The sequence below is a fragment of the Megascapheus bottae genome, chromosome 20, assembly GCF_031878675.1.
Source record: "Megascapheus bottae isolate mThoBot1 chromosome 20, mThoBot2.hap1, whole genome shotgun sequence".
NCBI lineage: Eukaryota > Metazoa > Chordata > Mammalia > Rodentia > Geomyidae > Megascapheus > Megascapheus bottae.
In genome coordinates, this window is record NC_143528.1 from 32,929,204 (window position 1) to 32,949,598 (window position 20,395).

The window sequence follows — 20,395 nt, forward strand, 5'->3', positions numbered from 1 at the left end:
ACTGGTCAGGTAGCAGGTGCATTACTTCTCACACATTGATGCCCCCATCTCATGTTTTTGTCCCCATTTTCCTCCCTCCACCCCCTTGAACACTTGTTTGTTAAACTTGTCATTTAAAATATGATGTAAAAATCAACATTAATAAATTCTTTTAAAAAAGGTGTTTTCAAATATTATATAATTTCATATAAGGGAATTGAACATCCTCAGATTTTGTCATCGGCTAGAATGGAGAACGGCTCTGCCTTGAATCTTAAGGAAGACTGCTTTACACTTGTCTTTTCTATGAGAGGCTACTACTGTGGATGGCTCTACTACACTGAATAATTTATAAAATTCCTTAGCATAGTTCTTTATAGCTATACGTATTCATTCCGTTGTACCAGATTATTATTACTTTAAATGATAATGCCAATTTCTAATGTGAAGATCTACTAGGAAGCAGAAAATCCTGATCCCTTCCTCATGAAGAATTCTTTGCCTGCCCTCCTTACAATATAGACTAATGGTTTCCAGGAACCAATCTGCACTCTAATGGGTAAAATATCCAGAAGCAGCTACATTCCGTCCATCGTGACTGCTGTCTTGATTCGGAGAGACTTTTGGAGAAGCTCTTTGGAGATGATTGCTCAAGGTGATTTCTGTCTATAGAGCTGCCCATTTCAAACTTAAATTTCCCTTTAATAAAATATCTGGAAGTTTTGACTTTTCAAGATCTCCTGACTCAAGATTCTGCTGTACAGAACCTTGCACTCTACGGGAAGTCCCTTCATCTCTTCATATACAAATATAAATAGAACCTGCTCCTACTCAAATGCAGGCCTAATCCCCCAAAGGTGGAAGGGATGGCATGAAGGCTCTACTACGGGTGGGCCACGCCCCCTGTGCGCGCGCCATGACGTCACACGCTCTCCCGGAAGTCCCGTGCGTGACGCAGAGGGGGCGTGTCCCAGCCGTCCCGCGTGTGTTTACCGGTGGAAGGCGGGAGCTTCGTCGCTGTCCCGGTACCGTCCGGCGAACCGGGAGCTCGTCTGTCTGTCCGTCCGTCCGCCCGGAACGTGAGGCAGGCTGGGTCCGGGCGCGGCGCCATGGAGGTGGTGGAGGCCGCGGCCGCACAGTTGGAAACTCTAAATTTCAGTGGCTCGGGCCTGGGAGTCGGCCCGGGCCCGGCGGATCCGGGCGTGGAGGACCCGAGTCCCGCGGACCCGTGTCCGGACTCGGCCCCCGAGCCTGGGTCTCGGCCGCCGCCGCCGGAGAGCCCCGCGGAGGTGCCGGCGGTGGAGGGGCCGCCCTCCGGGGCACCGCCGCCACCGCCGGGCGCCGAGGCCGTGGGGAGCCCCGCGCCGCCGCCGGAGCCCCCGCGCGTCCTCCCCGGCCCGGACCCCGCACGGCCGGCGCCCGCCCTGCAGCCCCCGGACACGTCAGACTCGGACTCGGACTCGGACTCGGACAGGTCGGGTACCCTGTGGCCCGGGGCCCCTGGGACGCGCGGGGTGGACCGGGGCCTGGGCGCGCGCGGGATGCCCGCCGGGGCCCGGGACCGGAGGAGGTCGCGGACACCTTGACGGTGCACGTGTGGCCGCGGAGCTGGCGCCGCACTCGTGCCGTGCACCACCCGTCGCGTGGAGAAGGGAAGCTTCACACGATCGGTTTTCACGGCCCTCCTAGGTCTGGGGGCCTCAAAAGGTCTACGAATGGACTTGTAACTTTTAGCTGGGATGTAATGGGCTTTTTTTTTCACCCCCCCCCCAACTTGGCTCTGTTGTCACAACTTTGGAACATTGTGTCAGATCCTAACTACTGTTGGAGTGGGTGGAAAGATTATTTCGCGTTTGCAGGGGTTTCTAAGCTATCTTGTTCATTCATAAATTCTAGTCGGGAGCCCGCGTTCAGAAAGTTAACTAGTTGTTGAGTCTTTTGTGATCTGCATCGGGGTTTTTATGCAACTTTCCACCCCCTTGTTTCTTTCCTTGTGCTGTGAAAATATTTCCAGCACTTGATGTTACAGAATTTCACTGAACATTGTCTACAAATCCTTTTGAGTGTGCCCTATGTTTGAGGGTGTGAAGCGTATTACGAACAGATGGACACCTACTGAGGAGATGAGTGGGAATGTAGAAAGATTTTAGTAGCAGGAAAAGGGTTGAATAGATTGGGTGCGAAATAAGCTAACGACACATAGGGTTTGGTTTAAGATTATAGTTACCTTGTGGTTTTTTTAGAAGTCCAGGTCCCTGGAAAAATTTAAGTCACTGGAAAAATTGAAGTCAATGGTAGGTTATTTGGGATAAAGTATTGAAGGCATACCTAAAACAAGCTGGAATAGTAGAGCCAGTGAAAATTTATGTAATGCCCAAGAAATTTTCGGAGTAGAGTGGTTAGGTTTGAGGAGTTTGTGATGTCTGAGAACTGAAAGTCTCCTCATTGGTAACTTGCCCTTGCTCAGTAATCAGTCACATGCTTATTTATTATACTCAGATGTCTGACATGTAACATGATAGCAATAAGTGGGTGGAGTTTATATTAGATGTTTTGAAAATGTTAGTTGGAAGACTAGTTCCCAACATCATAGTGAGTTTTCGAATTCCACCAGCAGTGATAAATTAGATATTTCATCCTCTTCTTTTTTAATATCATTATAATACTTGACCATTGTTTTCTCTTCTCTACAGTGAAACAGATTCAGATAGTTCTAGTTCCTCCTCTTCCTCCTCATCTACCTCATCATCTTCCTCTTCCTCCTGTGTATCACTTCCTCCCGTGCTCTCAGATGGAGAAGATTTACAAGTGGAGAAGGAAAATAAGAATTTTCCTCTTAAAACAAAAGATGAGTTGCTTCTTAATGTAAGTATTCAGATTTGTTAAGTTTTTCATGTTTTAAAATGTACTGTTATGGTATTGATAACTACGTTTGGCTTATATTTGGCCCATAAATTTGATGTGTCATTTCCTCAGCTTACTCAATATGTTTTGCCATGCCTTGTCTTTCTTACTTTTGCTAAAAAAAAAAATGATTTGGCTAATTTGTAAGGTTGTTTTAAACCCTGGTGTTTGATCATGTTTTTTGTTTTTTTTTTTTTTAATTGGGGAGTTGACTTAGATTGGTGCTTTTTTTAAAAAAATTATTTTTAAAAATCTTCCTTCGAAAGCTGTCGTGGAAGAAATTGTAGTAACCTGGGCTATGCCAGGTGCAGTAAACAAGACTAGGCCAGTTTGGATTTCCATCCTACATTCTAGAAAGACCTGAAGAAAAAAAAAGGAGAGATAAATTTAATTATTGCAAGTGGTTTTGGGATGTATGAATGTTTATTTGACCTATAAGAAGATTTCATTTTACTATTTATTTGCTTTATAACTTGGAAAAGTGAGATGATTTGTTCCTTTTTGTGCTATTTCTATAACATTTTGGGGAAAGATGGAAAACTCAATTATATCAGATTAGGTTCTGTGATTAGCTGGTTTTTTTTTTTTTTTTAATTAGATTAGGAAGCAAAAATAACTTGCGAATCCTTTATGTACCACTCAAGCAGCTAGAGAGAGATGGTCTCCCTGGTCCTTCCAAGTCAGCCATCCATGATTTGTGGGTCTGGAATAATATTAGCATTACTTCAGAGTTTTATTTCTGCAGTTCAAGGTAAAGAATAGTTTTGTTCCAAATATCAAGGGTGTTGTGGTTGCAGGTATTTAGGCCTCTGAGTTCTTTGGTAGGACTGGCAGTTTGAGTCACTAATGAATGCCATAAAAATCAAGGGGAGGACTTTTTGCTAGCTTACCTGGAGTCTGGTATACAACCTTGGACCAGAGTATTGTGGGTTCAGATTGTGAGGTCATGAGTCACTGGTGTTAGAGTGGGGAATGGTGTAGAAGGGTTTAAGAGCACGTGTAGGAAAGTGAAAGCTTGAAAGGGCACCCAGGCAGTGAGATGGTAGGGACCTGGACCAACTGCTAGGAAGCAGGTGTGAATATGTGTACTTTGAAGAGGGTGGGCTGAAGATGTACCATGTAATCCCTGCCTGGTGTGTGGTCTCCATCACAGGGGGAAGGAGGCTTAGGATTCCAAAAGAAGCCCAGGCGGCAGCAGATTGGTATTTACTTTATACAGTGAATATGGGAAGTGATTATGCTGTTTTGCTTGTGGCTGTAAAGAGCAAACTGAGACTACTCTATGGAACAGAAAGCTTTATTGCAAATTTTTGCGTTCGGAAGTCATGGGAGTGATGGGCGTTAGGACTGGCCATGCTTATTTCCTTCATGTGTTTCTTGGATGTTTCATAGTTTAGTGTCTGTCTGTAGATTCATCTTTTGCAGCTTTTTTTTTTTTTTTTAAGTAAGTGATCATGCATTCTTCCTGAGAAGTGTCCCATTTTGCTATAGCTGGCTCTGGCTGTACATATGGGCTGTTTTGTACAGTAGTTTTCATACTTCATGTGGACTTCTGGAACAAAGATTGCATGTCTTAGTTGGCATGAAGCCACTATTTCTATGCAGTCTATAGTTTAATTACCTAGTGAAATTCTGAAGAAAATTCTTGAACCATTCTATCCATTTGGTCTTGACTAAAAGACATATATAAAAGACATATTAAAATGCTCCGTACAGTTTATGGCAGTTTTACAGTTTGTGCTAGACATTTAGTTATTCCTTGAACATGGACATTCTCAATTGAACATAGCTTTACATCTTTTCTAGAGTGCTTTATCTTGAGGCCTTTTCTATTCTATCTAGACTGCTGAGCTTCATTACTCCTTGCCTTTATTCTGCTTGCCAAGCAGTAATGTTGCCTCTTGGGATCAGTTTCTTTAAATCGTTCCTATTGTTTATAAACAAGCTCCCAGGCATCTTTGTGTTGGTTGGACACCCCTATTCTGAAAATCTGGTATCTAAACCTTTCTGAATTCACAAAGTTCTTTAAAATAATATATAAAGTCACCTAAAGTCTATATGTATAAAGTGTATATGAAGCAAATGAATTTCATGTTTAGACAAATATTTCAAATCCAAAAAAAATCAGAAATATTTCTGTTGCTAAGCACTTCTGATTAGTCACTTAGCCTGTACTAACCATATGAATACAGGGGAACTGTGGTAAAGTAACTCAGAGAAATCTTGAGAATTTAACCTTTTCATGAAATTTTATTTTAAATCAGCTAATCACCAAATCTTACCATCACAAGATTTGGTTTTAATTCCATTAAAAATTAGGTCCAGTGTAGTGTTGCACACCTGTAATCCCAATAGCAGAGGTGTCAAGTCACAGCCATGCTCACATGGGCTAAGTAGCGCTTTTGTGAGTGCTTTCTCAAAAATAAATTTAAAAGAAAAAAAAGGGAAAGCTGGGCATGGTGGCTTGCACCTGTAATCCTAGCTACTCAGGAGGCTAAGATCTGAGGATTATGGTTCAAAGCCAGCCCTGGCACTAAAGTCCCAGAGAAGCTTATCTCTAATTAACCACCAAAAAACCGGAAATGGTGCTGTGGCCCAAGGGGTAGGATGGTAGCCATAAGCTGAAGAGCTCAGGAACAGTGCCCATGCCCAGAGTTCAATTCCAATGACTGACCAAAGAAAAACAAGGAAGGGGGGTGGTGAGAGAAGAAATTATTAGTTTACCATAGATGAACTGAAGAATGAGTCTTCACAATTATATCTTAAATGTAATGCAATAGAATAATAATGCCTTTAACCATGAGTCCTGGTGTAAGGCTGGAAAAGTAGCTGTAACCCCACATAACTATAGCATATCTTATAGCTTTCTGTGCCACTTAGATTTATTCAGTGTTTCCATGAGCTACTCTGAACTAGTTTATGTTCTAAACTCTTCATTAAAGTAAATCAAATAGAATTGAATTTCAAATCATAAGAACATTGGACTTATGAGATTCTTTTTTAAAAATTTTTTATTGTAATGTATAGAGGGATTACAGTTACATTCGCCAGATAGTGGGTACATTATACATTGATACCCCTTCTCATGTTTTTTCCCCATTCCCCCGCACACCCCCTCCCAATCATGTTGTTGGACTTATGATATTCTAAACTATTAACCAGAGAATGTTTTATTAGTGCTTAATGCTTTCTTTTCTATATACCTAACAGTAAAATTTTAAAATTATAACTAGTGCTTTTGGGGATAAAAGTGGATAATACTTTAATAGTGATTATAATATACCATCGGCATGACCAAAGGAAAAATTAGTGTGAGTGAACAATTCATGAGAAATTCATTTTCATAATTCAAAGACTGCTTGTATATGGTGTTATAAAAGAAGTGGACTGGATAGTTGGGTTGAGTGTACACAGCACCTGTAAATTGTGGTTTGGGGTCTGCATTGATATTTATTGGATACTGTTTCCAAGTCCTATTTGTAAGTTTTGTCCTGAATGTATGCCTCTTCTAATTACTGCCTTCTGTTCTAAATATGAATAAGCAGTTACTGTTACTTAACTCCGGAATGCCTCATTTTTAAATGAGCATTTTTCATTAGAACTTGGTGCTCTTCAATACACAGATTTTTGTTGTTGCTTCTGGTGTTTGAACTAATGGCTATGGTGCTTGTTAGTAAGTGCTGTATCACTTAAGCCATACCTTCCCAGCCATTTTTGCTTTATTTAATATATATATAGTGGGTCATGGGGCCTGGACACTGCATGGGCATTGTCCCTAAGCTCTTCAGCTCACGGTTACTGCCTTGAGCCCAAGCCCCACTTCCCATTTTCTATTGATTAATTAGAGATAAGAATCTCAGGTCCTTTTGTGCTGGGTTGGCTTTGAACCTTGATCTTCAGATCTCAGCCCTCCTGAGTAGCTAGGATTACAGGGGTGAGCCACCGTGCCCCTGACTATTTTTGCTTTATTTTTGAGATAGAGTCTTGAGTTTTTGCCACTGTTGAACCATGGTCCCCCAACCAATACCTTTTACAGGGTTATAGGCTGTGCCACCATCCCCTGGGACAGCCTCTGATGGCCCTCCATTTATCTCAGAATCCCATATATGGTGTAACAGTTTGGGACCTGCCACGCCTGATTAATACTCAGACTTTTTTGAAAAAAAGTTTTATATTTCACTGTGCACAATTATTTCCAATAAAGTTCATATGAAAGACGAGTGAATTGTAGTAAAAGATGTAGCTCAGTGGTAGAGTACTTGCTTGGCATGCTTTGTTTGTTTGTTTGTTTGTTTTTTGGATTGATTGTGAGTCCTGAACTCTAGGCCATGGCACTGGCCATAAGCTCTTCAGCTCAAGGCTAGAGCTCTACTACTTGAGCCACTTCCCCACTTTCGGTCTTCTGGTGGTTAAGAGAGATTGGAGATAAGTCTCACCGACTTCTGTGACTTCTGTGCCTTGTGACTTCTGTGCCCGGGCTGGTTTTGAGCCACAATCCTCAGCTCTCAGCCACCTGAATAGCTAGGATTACAGACATGAGCCACCAGCGCCCAGCTCTAGATTTGATTTCTATTTTTTCCCTTATATTTTCTTATTGTAATTAATATAAGGGTTACATTATATTCACCAGATCGAAGGTGCATTACTTCACATGTCTTGGTCCCCATTTCTCTTCCCCCACCCCTGCCCCTCATCTTGTTTGCCCACCTTCCCTATCCAGTTTCAAAAAACCAAATACGCATGTATACAATGTATTGGATAACAAGGTAAAATACTGTAACAATATGAGATGACCAAGGGACAGCAAAAGAGATGACAGATAACATAGTACATTAAGGACAGCAATCATTCATTATATGGCTTTTGTTTCTATATCCTGGAGGTCCTTCCATTTAGCGTCATACTATATGGTCTTATGTATCTAGATTTGATTTCCAATAACACATAAAAAATTTGAAGGTACAAACAAATGACTGTTTTAGGTATTATTCCAATAAATGCTATTTTATTCAGTATTCTTTTATATTCTGTGTGTGTGTGTGTGTGTGTGTGTGTGTGTGTGTGTGTGTGTGTGTGTTGGTACCAAAATTTGAACTTCATATTGCATACTTGTCCTATTGTTTGGTTGGTTCTCTGCCACTTGATACGTGTATCCAGCCTAGCTTTTGTTAGTTATTTTGGAGATGGAGTCTCATGGACTTTTATGTCCTGGCTGACCTGGACCTTAGCCTCCTGAGTAGCAAAGATTGCAGGCATAGACTAATAGATCCATTTGTAGACGAGTACCATCTAGTTTTAGTATTATAGATATTTGAATTCAGCTTTGTACTTGCTAGGCTGACTGTTTACCACTTGTGCAGGGCCTCTGGCTTTCCAGCCTACAGCTTTCCTGAGTGCTGAAGAAAATAAAGGGCCGGGAATGTGGCTTGTTGTAGATAAGAGTGTTTGCCTAGCATACATGAAGCTCTTTGATTCTTTTTTTTTTTCTTTTTTCTTTTTTTTGCCAGTCCTGGGCTTGAGCTCAGGGCCTGAGCGCTGTCCTTGGACTTTCTCAAAGCTAGAGCTCTACCACTTGAGCCTCAGCACCACTTCTGGCTTTTTTGTATGTATGTGGTACCAAGGAATCGAACCCGGGTCTTCATGCATGCTAGGCAAGCACTTTAACCACTAGGCCAAACTCCTGGCCCTCTTTGTTTGATTCTTATGTACCACATAACCAGAAAAGGCTGTAAGTGGTGCTGGGCCCAACTGGTAGAGTATTAGCTTTGAGCAGAAGCTCAGGCCCTGAAGTGAAGCCCCAGATTGCTAAGGAAGGAAGCGGAAAAAAAAAAAAGAAAACCAATGTCTGTTAAAGAGTAAGATAACTGAGTGTAAGCATACATGCATGCTTATACTGAAAGAAAGTGACCTGGCAGTTTTGATGATAGACTGTCAGTAGTATATGGTAGGTGATGTGAAAAGCTGTAGGATTGAGTGCAAGAAGTGGTACTCGACTATAGTGGTCACAGAAGGAATCAGAACTTAAATTGAAATAGGGAGCTGAGAAAAAGATGACAGATAAAGAAAATGTGAGCTTTCCTAAAAAATCTTGGTTTTTGTCATGTGATTATAATTGTTTTAATGTCATTTACATGATAGAACTCAGGGAAAGAATATTTGTTCATTTACCATCCATCAATCTATTTTTGCCAACCCTAAAATCAACATGTTCTTCATCTTTTAACATTTCAAAAAACATGAGGCAAATAATTACAGGCGTGTTACAGTCAGTTGACAGTGATTTTTCTGTTAGTATTATATAAAATCAGTCTGAGAGATGATACAGTGGACTCCTGTTAACATAAAGGGTATACTTAAAAGTAGATTTGTTATCGAAGTTTTATGGAAATTAAAATTTTATATCAGATTTATATTTGGATTTTTGAAGACATTATTGTAAACTTATTTCTGTGACAGTGATTTTAGAGGAAAATAGGATGAAAACATACTTAACTAGAAGCAGAAAATGTAAGACATTTCAAATTATTGGCTTTTATAGGGAAAATATTTAATGGGCTAATTATTAAGTAGAATGTATACAGCAGGGTAACTATTGAGGGCATTAATATTAATTATAATAACTAAAAAAATTGCTGAATTCCATGGAAATTTGTAAATTAACTCCCTGGAGAAATTTATGAATTAGAAGCTCAATATTGAATATGGTCATAGTTGACACAAAGTGTACAGACCTAATCCATTCTTTTTTTTAATATGTTTTGCCAGAAAAAGTAAAAAATTGCACTCATGGCTCTCAGTACTCCAGGGATTGGACCCTGCTTTCCAACCATATCTGAAAAGTGAAGGCTCACCTAATAGCATCAGGTAACTGGCTGCCAGTGCATGTCCTCTTTGCTTGGGTAACATGAGAGAAGTAGCCAGATAGTTTTCTCAGTCTTCCCCAACCAGGTAGCCAAAAAGAATAATTTTTGGTGCCAGTTTGATCCCTTTATCTTCCATTTGGAGGGCCACTTTTGACATAACTCCTATTTCATTCTGGGAGTTTTAGACACTCATCTTTTGATTGGTGTGGCTATAATTTTAATAGGATGGAGTTTTAAATTGTATATGCTACTTTTTTGCTTAACCAAATAGTTACTTAGATAATAAGAATATAATAATTTTACATATAATATAGACAGTAACTGTTTATCAGTATTTTAGTGGTGCTGTTAAATTTGGTATTTTTAATGCCCCAGTGTCTTTCTAGAGAATTATAGCAATTAATTTTGTTGTAGTTGAGATACAATTTCTATATTAGCTATGTTGACCTGAACTCCAACATGTTTTCGATTGTGTTGCTAGCCATTTGTATTATTTAGAACTTGTATTATTATTTTATTCAGCTTCCTCCTTACTTGTGGATGAGAAGCTGATAATAAAGAAAGTGACATGCGTGAGAACGTGCAAATGAGGAGAAACAGAATCAGGACTGCTGGGATTCCAGAGTGTGTTCTGTTTTAATTAGCAGCATGTATAATAGTTTTGAATTCTGGTCATTTTAACCTGATTATCTTGTTTTTAAACAATAATGAAAAATACTGTATATTTTGTCATGGTGAAGGATGTACATCTAATCTAATTGTCTTTATTCTGTATTGCTTCTCAAAAAATTATGCTGTAGAATTGTGGAATGTGGTAGAAATAAATAATTGAATATCTTCAGTACGTTGAAGATTTATAGAATGTGTGTGAAACACTGTGATGTGGCTGATAATTTATATTCTCATGTGTTCTTCTCTTTGGCAATCCTAGCCTACTCTTCAGTGTTAACCTTGAGAAATATTGAATAAACATGTCCAGAAAACCTTTTTGGTACTCTTTGATTTTTGAACCAGTAATCACTTTAGAATCCTAATGTTATTTACTTATAGTTGTGAATAATGTACACTTAAGACAAGTTTTCAAATGCATTTTAAGGTAATGAGAATACAGATTAATCATACATCTTCTCTTTCTATCTATATTTAGGTAAGCTGTAAGATTTCATAGTAATACAATATGCCATCAAAATTTAAAATTTTGGCTGGAAGTAGATTGATGTTGCTAAATATGGGGGTGTTTTGTAAAGCAGCACTATTGATATTAAATCATTGTCCAGAACGTCATTCTGCCAAGAGAGGAGTGTGCTTTGTCCATGTTGTCTTAGTACTAGAGCTCCTGAGCATTTTAAAGGTGTCAGGTATAGGCTGAGGATGTAGTTCAGCAGTAGAGCATTAGCCTGGCTTGCACAAGACCTTGGGTTTCATTCCCAGCACTACAAAAAACAAGTAAATTTTTTAAAAAGAAAGAATAAAACAAAAAATTTAAAAATGCAGTCAAGCTCATGACTGCTGACTGAATTTTTACATTGTATTTAGTTCTAATCAATTAAATTTAAATGTACATAGCCAAATAGAAGTAAATGTCTTAGTATTCAATCTGTAAGCACAAGGAATCATTCCTATCCACTCATTTTTCCATGATGGTAGTAGGGTAGTCCAAGCTCATACATTTATCTTCTTAACTTGTATTAAATGCACTTCTTTTCTTTTGCTTATTGTGTGATGAAGGTCTTTATATCCTAAGCTTCTACATTAAATGTTTTCAGTTTGTCATGGTGTCTCTTCTAGATCTTCAAAACCTATATATAGAGTCAAAACAGTAATGCCCATAAGTATGTATGTTCTGGCCTTTTCCCCTCAATTTTGGTGTTTGGTTTTACTTCTCTAACACCTGTACACACCCCTTTTGCAGATAAAAAGCAAAGTCATTTTTTATTTCCTTTAAAGAAGATTGTATAACTGAGGATATTATCTTAGCAGAGACAGATGCTGTGCTATCATGTAGCCAAGTGTTAATCTAATAATTGTAATGATGTTTGCTGATGCAAGCTACTGGTATCTATGCATCAGTCTTGGGCAGTAAAACTCCCTTGGAAGCCTGCCCCTTCCATTTTTGCTGGAGTTTGAACATAGCTAGCCAGGACTGGCACTGAACCACTCAAGCCACACTTTTTGTCCTGAGCTGATCTGGCAGTCTTTCAGATCTTAGTCTCCTCAGTAGCTAGGATTTTGGCTCCTGTCAGAAGCCTGCTTTTTATTTTTATTTTATTTTTTCAAGAGATTGGAATTTAAATTTTTTTGTCATTCCTAGTGTACTCTATATTGAATTATATTTCATTTTCTCATTTTCCTTGACTCATAAAACATTTGACTTCTGAGATTTGATTTGCTAGGTTAGTTCATTTAATAAATGTATAATGGATACCTACCACATGCTAGCCATCTTTCCTTATAAATAATCAGGGTTGAGTAGACCTTAGTTCTTGTTAGATCTGTTGTGTAATCAGGGGAAACAAAACAAGCAAGTGAATCTGAATGGTAGTATATTGTGAGGAAGGAAAACATCTGGGGGATTTAGTAAAGAAGGGCTAGAATTGGCAGTGGTGCCAATTTTAGATCTCTTACCAGAAGACTGGTGGCACTGGCATCCAAACACCAAGACTTGATTACTGCCCATTCTAATGTGGCAATCCAAGGATTTTCTTTTGACTTTTTTGGACACCTGTCTCTTTGTAACCTTCTAAAGTTCTGCTTCTTTGAGCTTGCCAAAAGATCTTTGTGGTAGCCCATCTCTTGGATAAAATCTTGCTGACTGATTTTGTCTTCCTCTCTTAGTATGCTATGTAAAAGAAAAAGATACGATCTGTTTTTTTCTGATTCAGTCCCCCAAATGTGTACCGTTCTCAAAGCAAATGTATAATGTGTGGCTTTACCGTGGACATTGAAAGATGAACTTCTGTCAAGTTCTTCTAACAAGGAATTGAACAAGGCTGATTTCCTTTGCTTATCACTTGTGTATTTTGTGCACATATCCTTTATTGTATACTTGTATACCTCTTACATTCTTTTTTTTTTTTTTGGTGGGTCATGGGGCTTGCACTCTGGGCACTGTCCCTGAGCTCTTCAGCTCAAGGCTATCACCCTACTCCTGGGCCTGGGTGTTGTCCCTGAGCTCTCCAGCTCAAGACTACCACCCTACCCCAGAGCCACCCCACTTCCCATTTTCTAGTGATTAATTGGTTTTTGTGCCTAGGCTGGCTTTGAACCTTGATCCTCAGATATCAGCCTCCTGAATAGCTAGGTGTGAGCCACTGCACTGGCTTATGCATTTTCTGTTCTACAGAATATTTGGAATAGAGATATTGTACCTCTGTCTCCCTCTCTCCCTCCCTCCCTCCCTCCCTCCCTCCCTCCCTCCCCTCCCTCCCTCCCTCCCTCCCTCCCTCTCTTCCTCTCTCTCCCTCTCTTCCTCTCTCTCCCTCTCTCCCTCTCTGTCCCTCCCTCTCCTTCCCGCTCCCTCCCTCTCTCTCTCTCCCTCTCTCTCCCTCCCCCTCCCTCTTTCCCTGTCCCCCTCCCTCCCTCCCCCCCCCCCTCTCTCTTTCTCTCTCTCTCTCTCTTTTGCCAGTCCTGGGGCTTGAGCACTGTCTTTGGGTTTTCTCTAGGCTAGGGTTCTCCTCTTAAGCCACCACATTAATACTTGCCAGATAGAAGATGCATTACCTCACAAACATTGATACCCTTTCTCATGTTTTTATCCCCATTTCCCTCCCCCCAACCCTCCCCTCATCTTGTTTTCCCCCCTTCCCTATGCTGTTTCAAACAAATACCAGATAACAAGGTAAGATACTGTAACAATATGCGATAACCAAGGGACAACGAAAGAGATGAGAAGTAACATTAAGAACAGTCACACATTTTATGGCTCTTGTTTCATATTCTTCCAGCTTTTTTCTTATGTATGTGGTGCCAGGAATTGAACCTGGGTCTTTGTACATGCTAGACAAGCACTATACCACTAGGCCAAACTCTCAATCCCAGTAGATCCCTTTTGTACCTAGATTTTTTTTTTTTTTTTACTATCACTAGGCAGCTTCATGCCTTTGATACTCTTTTTTGGAATCTGTAGAAAAATGGATACACATTGCTACTGGTTCCGAGGGTTACTGGACTGGAATTGGAAGTTATGGTAGTGGTAGTAATTGGAAGTAGGCAATGGTGTCTGCTTATGTGTTATCCTTGGAATTTGTTCTATAGGAAATCCAAATGGTTCCCCATTCATATTTCAAATTTCTCATTCTATTAGTTCACAGATGAAACAAAGCTGCTGTTAGATTTAAGAGGGCCTGGCAGACTCTTTCTTTCATTCTGTGTGTCAATTTCTTTTTCACATCAAATATTCTAGTTTTATGTATCTTCTTTTCTTTTCCATGTTCTATTAAGAAGAGAACCTCAAGATTTCATCTGACCCTATACTTTAAGCTCGCAGCCTACAGAACATTGGTATAATTATTCTTAGGGTTTAAAGTATTCTAGTCAAACACCACACCCACTGTCATCACAATTGCCCAACACTCGAGATTCTGAAATACCAACCAATATCATTTAAAAAGTAAACTCTATGATGTACTAATGCTATATGTAAAGGAGTGAGACTTATTTTTGGAAATGGTTACATTGTGATAGGGAAATTATTTTTAATTATTGTTGTGGGTCACGGGGCTTGAACTCTGGGTCTGGGCACTGTCTCTGAGCTCTTTCAGCTCAAGCCTGCCAACCTATCCTTGGAGCCACAGCCCCACTTCCTGTTTTCTAGTGAGTAATTGGAGATGAGTCTCATGGACTTCAGTGCCCGAGATAGCTTTGAACCGCGATCCTCAGATCTCAGCTGCATGAGTAGATAGGAATACAGGCGTGAGCCAGTGCACTTGGCTAGAAATTAAAAATTTTAGTATGATACTTTCTTATGTTCAAATACCCTATAAAGAATCTGTTTATAATAGCAATACAAGTATTAAATAACTAGAAATTTATAATAGCCAGTAACATATCACTTAGCTTAAAAGAGCCTTTAGTGCTTATGTAAGATTTTATAAAAAGTACTGGCCAATACTAACAGCACCAAATTGACCAAATGGTTCTAAAGTTTACTTGCTAAAACAAACGTGAAAACAGGCTAAAAAAAACCATGTGAAGTACCTAAATATTGATATAGTTCATATGGCAACTAGCGTTTCCCAAATACTGCATTTCATTAAAACAAAACAAGACAAAAAATGACAAGTTGCTGAAAGACTTAGTACTGATACTGGCCCAGATCATGGAATGATCCAGTTTTAGTTTAAGCAGTGGGGAAGGAAGGGTTTCAAGTTATTCTCCCACTTTGCTGATTTTATGTAGAATTACTTCCTAGCAGTGTCTGTAAAGATGAAGCCAATATCTATTCCATAGGCGGATACAATTATGAATGGAGCAAATAATATTACAGAAGGAACCAGAAAAGTGAAAAATATATCAGAGAGCTCAGAAATAGCTAAGGTTTGTGAAATAATCTGAATGCTGAAAACATAAATGTGCCAGGATGTCTATTTACTAAACAGAAATTTGAATTAAAATCAAAATTCTTTAATACGTATTTTGTGACAGACTGGTACCGTTATCCCTCTAAAACATTAAAGCTCTTCTCTGCGTAATTCCCTGACATTGTATTCTCAATCATATTTTAGAAGGTTTTTCCGTGTCTGATATACTACAACACAGTACTTTCAATCCAGGAACTTGAAAGAAAAGGCATTTGTTACTTAATATGTCAAAATGGCAAGTGGTTGTTCTCTCCCTAAATATACTTAAAATAATTCTGAGAGATAAAGTTATTTTTCCCAGCACTGTGAAAGCTTTAACCATAAATAGGAATGTTGCTGACTTCCCTCTACACTTATTTGGTTGAGACCCTTAGTGTATCTCTTAAGTAATCGTTAGTAAAAATAAAAATAGCCTGTCAGCTGGGCACATTGGCTCACCCCTGAAGCACTAACTGTTTGGGAGATCTGGGAGAATTTGCCATTCAAGTGCAACACAGGCAAATACCAGGCCCCATCTCTCTTTCTCATGTATATCTTAAGTAGCTTGCTTCTGGGAGGTACTAGCATAAGAATGAAAGGCTGCATGCTTGCCAGGCAGATCCTCTGCTGCTTGAGCCATACTTCTAGCCCCTTTGTTCATCTAGTTAGTTCTGAAGTAATGACATGCATTTTGCCCAAACCAGCCTGGATTCACTTAAGACTAGACTTCAGTCCTCCCATCTTGTATCTCTACCCGAGTCATTAGGATTTGAAGTTAGAGCAACCATTGCTTGGCTAGATGTGTACTTCTTAACTTTAAATGATTTTTGTTTTTTAAACTTTTCTTAGTTCCCATAGGGGAAAGTGATTAGCTGTTCATCTATGTGTAGTATATTTTATGTTATTTAGGTTTTCTCTCTTTTCTAATATTCCTTCAAAAGCTAATCTTTCTCCCAAATAACTCCTAACAAAAGACACTGAGGGCCTGGTCCTTTCAAAATTTCTTCAGAAAAAAACCTCTTCCTTTTTTATTTTTTTTTGGTGGGTTGTGGGGCTTGAACTTGGCCTAGCCGCAGTCTCTGAGCTCTTCAGCTCAAGGTTACCACCCTACCTTGAGCCAAGCCCCACCTCCTGTTTTCTAGGGGTTAATTGGAGATAAGAGTGTCAAGTCCTTTTGTGTCTGGGCTTGCTTTGAACCTTGATCCTCAGATCTCAGCCTTCTGATTAGCTAGATTACAAGTGTGAGCCACCGTCCTTGAGCCACCCTGAGCCATGTGCCCCAAAACTCCCTTCATAGTTAATATCATCCAGTGAGAGTTACAAACACAGTGTATTTATTTAATCTAAAGGCTAACTTCAGCTTTAGTCTTAGATTTTTTTTTCAAGTACATTTCTACTTTAGCATTTGTTTCCATAGCAACTGACATGCAGTTTACATTTGGGTCAAAAAAGAAAAATCTGTAGGTGTAAAAGAGTTTAATTTTTAAGTTAGAAAGAGAAAATATGAAGTAAGGCCTTCCTACTTTTACAGATGACTACTTACAAGAATTTCATATTTGCCTGAAAGGTGGGTAACATTCATTACTTTTCCCCTGAATAGCCCAAACATTCACTCTTCCATGCCCAGCCCCAGGAAAGACCAATGCACATGTATTGTGCTATTTAATTACTGTTAAATTAATTAACCAAGTTACCAAGGCAACACAAAGAGGAATTTCTGAGTTCTCAGTAGATTTCTCTTTGAATGGAATGAATTTCTTAATAATAGGGTTTTTGTTGTGGTGGTGGTAGTAGTGGTGGTTGTTTGTTTTGGGTTGGGGGTGTCTCTGGTTTAGATGTGGTTGGACACAAGTCAGACTGGTAACTTGATTCTATTAGTCTAACTGGATTTAGGGTGTGTATTTTAGAGATAGTAAATGATATTGTAATGTCTATGAAAAGAGCATAGAAAGGGCAATATCAAAGAGATGTTTAAGAACTTATTGATACATCTTCAAAGATGTGTATAACACTTCAAATGGAAAACATTTTTCTTTTTTTTTTTTTTTTTTTTTTGGCCAGTCCTAGGCACTGAACTTAGGGCCTGAGTGCTATTCTTGGGCTTTCTCAAGGCTAGAGCTCCACCACTTGAGTCACAGCACCATTTCTGGCTTTTTTCTATGTATGTGGTACCAAGAAATCGAACCCAGGTCTTTACGCATGCTAGATAAGCACTGTACCACTAGGCCACACTCCTGGCCCCCACATTTGTCATTTTTTTTAGGGTTACTGAAGCTGGAGAAAAATTAACAAAAAATTAATTTTTTTGTTTTTAATTATAGGAACTACCTTCTGTTGAAGAGCTCACTATCATTCTTCCTGAAGATATTGAATTAAAGCCTCTTGGATTGGTTTCAAGTGTTATTGAACAGTTAGGTATGTAATTTTTTTTTTTTTTTTTTTTTTGCCAGTCCTGGGCTTGAGCTCAGGGCCTGAGCACTGTCCTTGGACTTTCTCAAGGCTAGAGCTCTACCACTTGAGCCTCAGCACCACTTCCAGCTTTTTTCTATGTATGTGGTACCAAGGAATTGAACCCGGGTCTTCATGCATGCTAGGCAAGCACTTTAACCACTAGGCCAAACTCCCGGCCCTAGGTGTGTAATTTTATTAGCAAAGATTCGTATGCACTAATAATTATGTCATGGCCTTGATGACTAGTAAACTTTCTTTGAAATATGTATGTCATATATAATAGCACTTTACTCATTACATTTGAATTGATAAAATTGAATCTTCCATGAATTTATTTTTTTTCTATCAAAACTTCTGTTTTAAGAAAAACATGGGGCGGGGGTATCAGTGTTCAAGAACTAAGTACCTGATGAATGCAACTCTAACCCCTCTATAGATCACCCCAACAATGAAAAAATAAGAAAAAATAAGAAAAAAAAGTCTGACCCTTAAAAAGAATGAATAAAAACACTTTAGTTTTTACTGCCATATTTACTGTTTTCTCCTAGCCTTTTCTCTTTCCCTTCCCTCCCCTCCAGTTTTCACTTCTTGTATAGCTGGGATTACAGCCCATTCTATCGTGCCAAACTTTATTAAGATGAGATCTTAACAGACTTTTTGCAAGATGCGTGCTGGTCTTGAACTGCACAGTCCTCCCATTTTCTGCCTCCCAAATAGGATTAAAATCTTGAATTTTTGTGTCCAGTGATTCATTAGCTTCTCAAAATGTCCTAAGAGCTGTCTTACCCGCTCCTTAAATTTGTATGCACGTTCTGTGTTATGTGTGATACAGGGATTTTCCTTCAGGAATCTGAACTCTGCTGATAAGAGGGAATCGCATTAGCCCTGGACTCTCAGAAGACAAAGCTTAGTGATTTTTATAGAAAAATAAATAGCATTTCCACCTTTAGGCCTTCTGTGGCCTAAAATGTCTTCCTCTTTCTAGCTCCCTCTAGGTCTGTCCCCCGCACCCCCCCCCCCCCCCCCCGACTCTCCTGGAGCTTCCTCTTGCTTCCTCTTGCCTCCTTTATCCCTTCCTAAACCTCCTGAAAGCAAGGCTATGTAAACTTGCCCCACCCATGGCCGTGTTCCTGTAGATGTCAGGACTGCTGAACCGCAGACAACTGGAAGTGAGGAGTCACAAAAGGCACCTTTCTCCAGCATATCTTTCCTACTTCTGCAGGACCTACGTCTTCATTTTAAATATGAGATAACATCCATTCACTCACTCAGGAATTTGAGTATGCCTGTCTTTGTGGTAGCCTGCTATTGTGCCTCCCACCTTTGAGTTTAATAAACTAAATTGAAGAAGTCTGTCAAGTAGAAACAGTAACTCAGGAGTGGACTGACTATAGCTGGCATCAGGTCTTGAGTTTAAAACCCAGTATTGCCAAAAAAGAATTTACACATTTGATGTATCAATAAATGATTAATATTCTGTAGGAAAGAATTATAGAATGAGAAGACTTATTTCTAAATTAAGAGTTTGTGACTGGATGATTATACTATTTTGCTGATAATGGTTTGAGATAATGACTGTTGGACTAATGAGTGAGTAAATAATATATCCTGTTAGACTTTATATTTTAATTTTTTCTCAGAATTATGGCTTTTTATATTAAACAAAAATATTTGTACTCCATCTCTTCTGCTATTTTATAACTAAATTTTATTTGCAGAAGGGGAAGTATTATTGAGATGCTATCTGACCTTAAATTTCATTATAAATAATGTTGGAGTTAAAGCCTAAATTCTTTCTAAAGTTTTGAATTATCTTCTGATTAAGCCTTAAAATAATCTGATTTTATTTTTGTCTGCTTTTCAGTAATAATTGAGTCTTTGAGTAATCTGCCTCCAGTTAATGAGGAGACTGTTATTTTCAAAAGTGACCGACAAGCAGCAGGAAAGGTTAGTGAAAAACTCAGGTTACATGTTGTTCTGTTTCTCTTTTGATTGGTTTTCCTAACTTGCCCTTTTGGTCCTAAGAAGACTTTACTAATTTTAGTAAACAAATGTTCTCAAGTTTCAGTACATTCTTGATTTCTTCCAGATTTTCATATTAGTTTATAAATTGGTTTAGTATAGCTTACTCTGCTCTACATGTCATTATTCACACATGGGAGTGAATTTTCTTTCTTAGTGTTTGTCAGGTACTTTGCTAGGTCTTTGGTCTATCTAATATATAAGGCATAATTCCCTAATTCCCTACCCTTCAGGTACTTAAAGCTCAGGGATAACTGCAGAGTCTAGTTCTTAACCCTTCTTGATTTGCTGTGAACAATGGCTCTGAGTCTTTGGCTTCTTTAAGAGGAGGAATCTGTTCCAACTGGGAAGCGATTTCAGTGATAGCGAAATGTCATTGTGAGTACCCACTGGGTATTTATGTATTTCCATAACTACCGCAGGTGCAGTCCCATAACTCTTACTAGTAGAATAGCCCTTGCATTTCTCTGAAAATCCATACACTGTACCCAGCAAGTAGGCAATCCTAAGCAGTTTTCCGAACAGAAAACCTTCAGAGATAAAAAATACCAACCTAAGTATTCATTTTTAAATTGAATCCCAAATGTAAATGCTTAATGATTTGAAAACAAGTAAGCA

General features: G+C 39.1%; 1 protein-coding gene across 1 annotated transcript in view; it reads left to right on the forward strand.

Moving 5' to 3' along the window:
- The first annotated feature begins 1,019 nt into the window (after positions 1–1,019).
- Naf1 (nuclear assembly factor 1 ribonucleoprotein) overlaps positions 1,020–20,395 on the forward strand; it is a 31,149-nt gene continuing 11,773 nt past the window's right edge. Inside the window, exons 1-4 of the mRNA XM_090354238.1 lie at positions 1,020–1,453; positions 2,673–2,844; positions 17,626–17,719; positions 19,620–19,702. Coding sequence (XP_090210364.1) covers positions 1,089–1,453; positions 2,673–2,844; positions 17,626–17,719; positions 19,620–19,702 — 714 coding nt within the window. The 5' untranslated portion in view covers positions 1,020–1,088. The remainder of the gene's footprint in view (positions 1,454–2,672; positions 2,845–17,625; positions 17,720–19,619; positions 19,703–20,395) is intronic.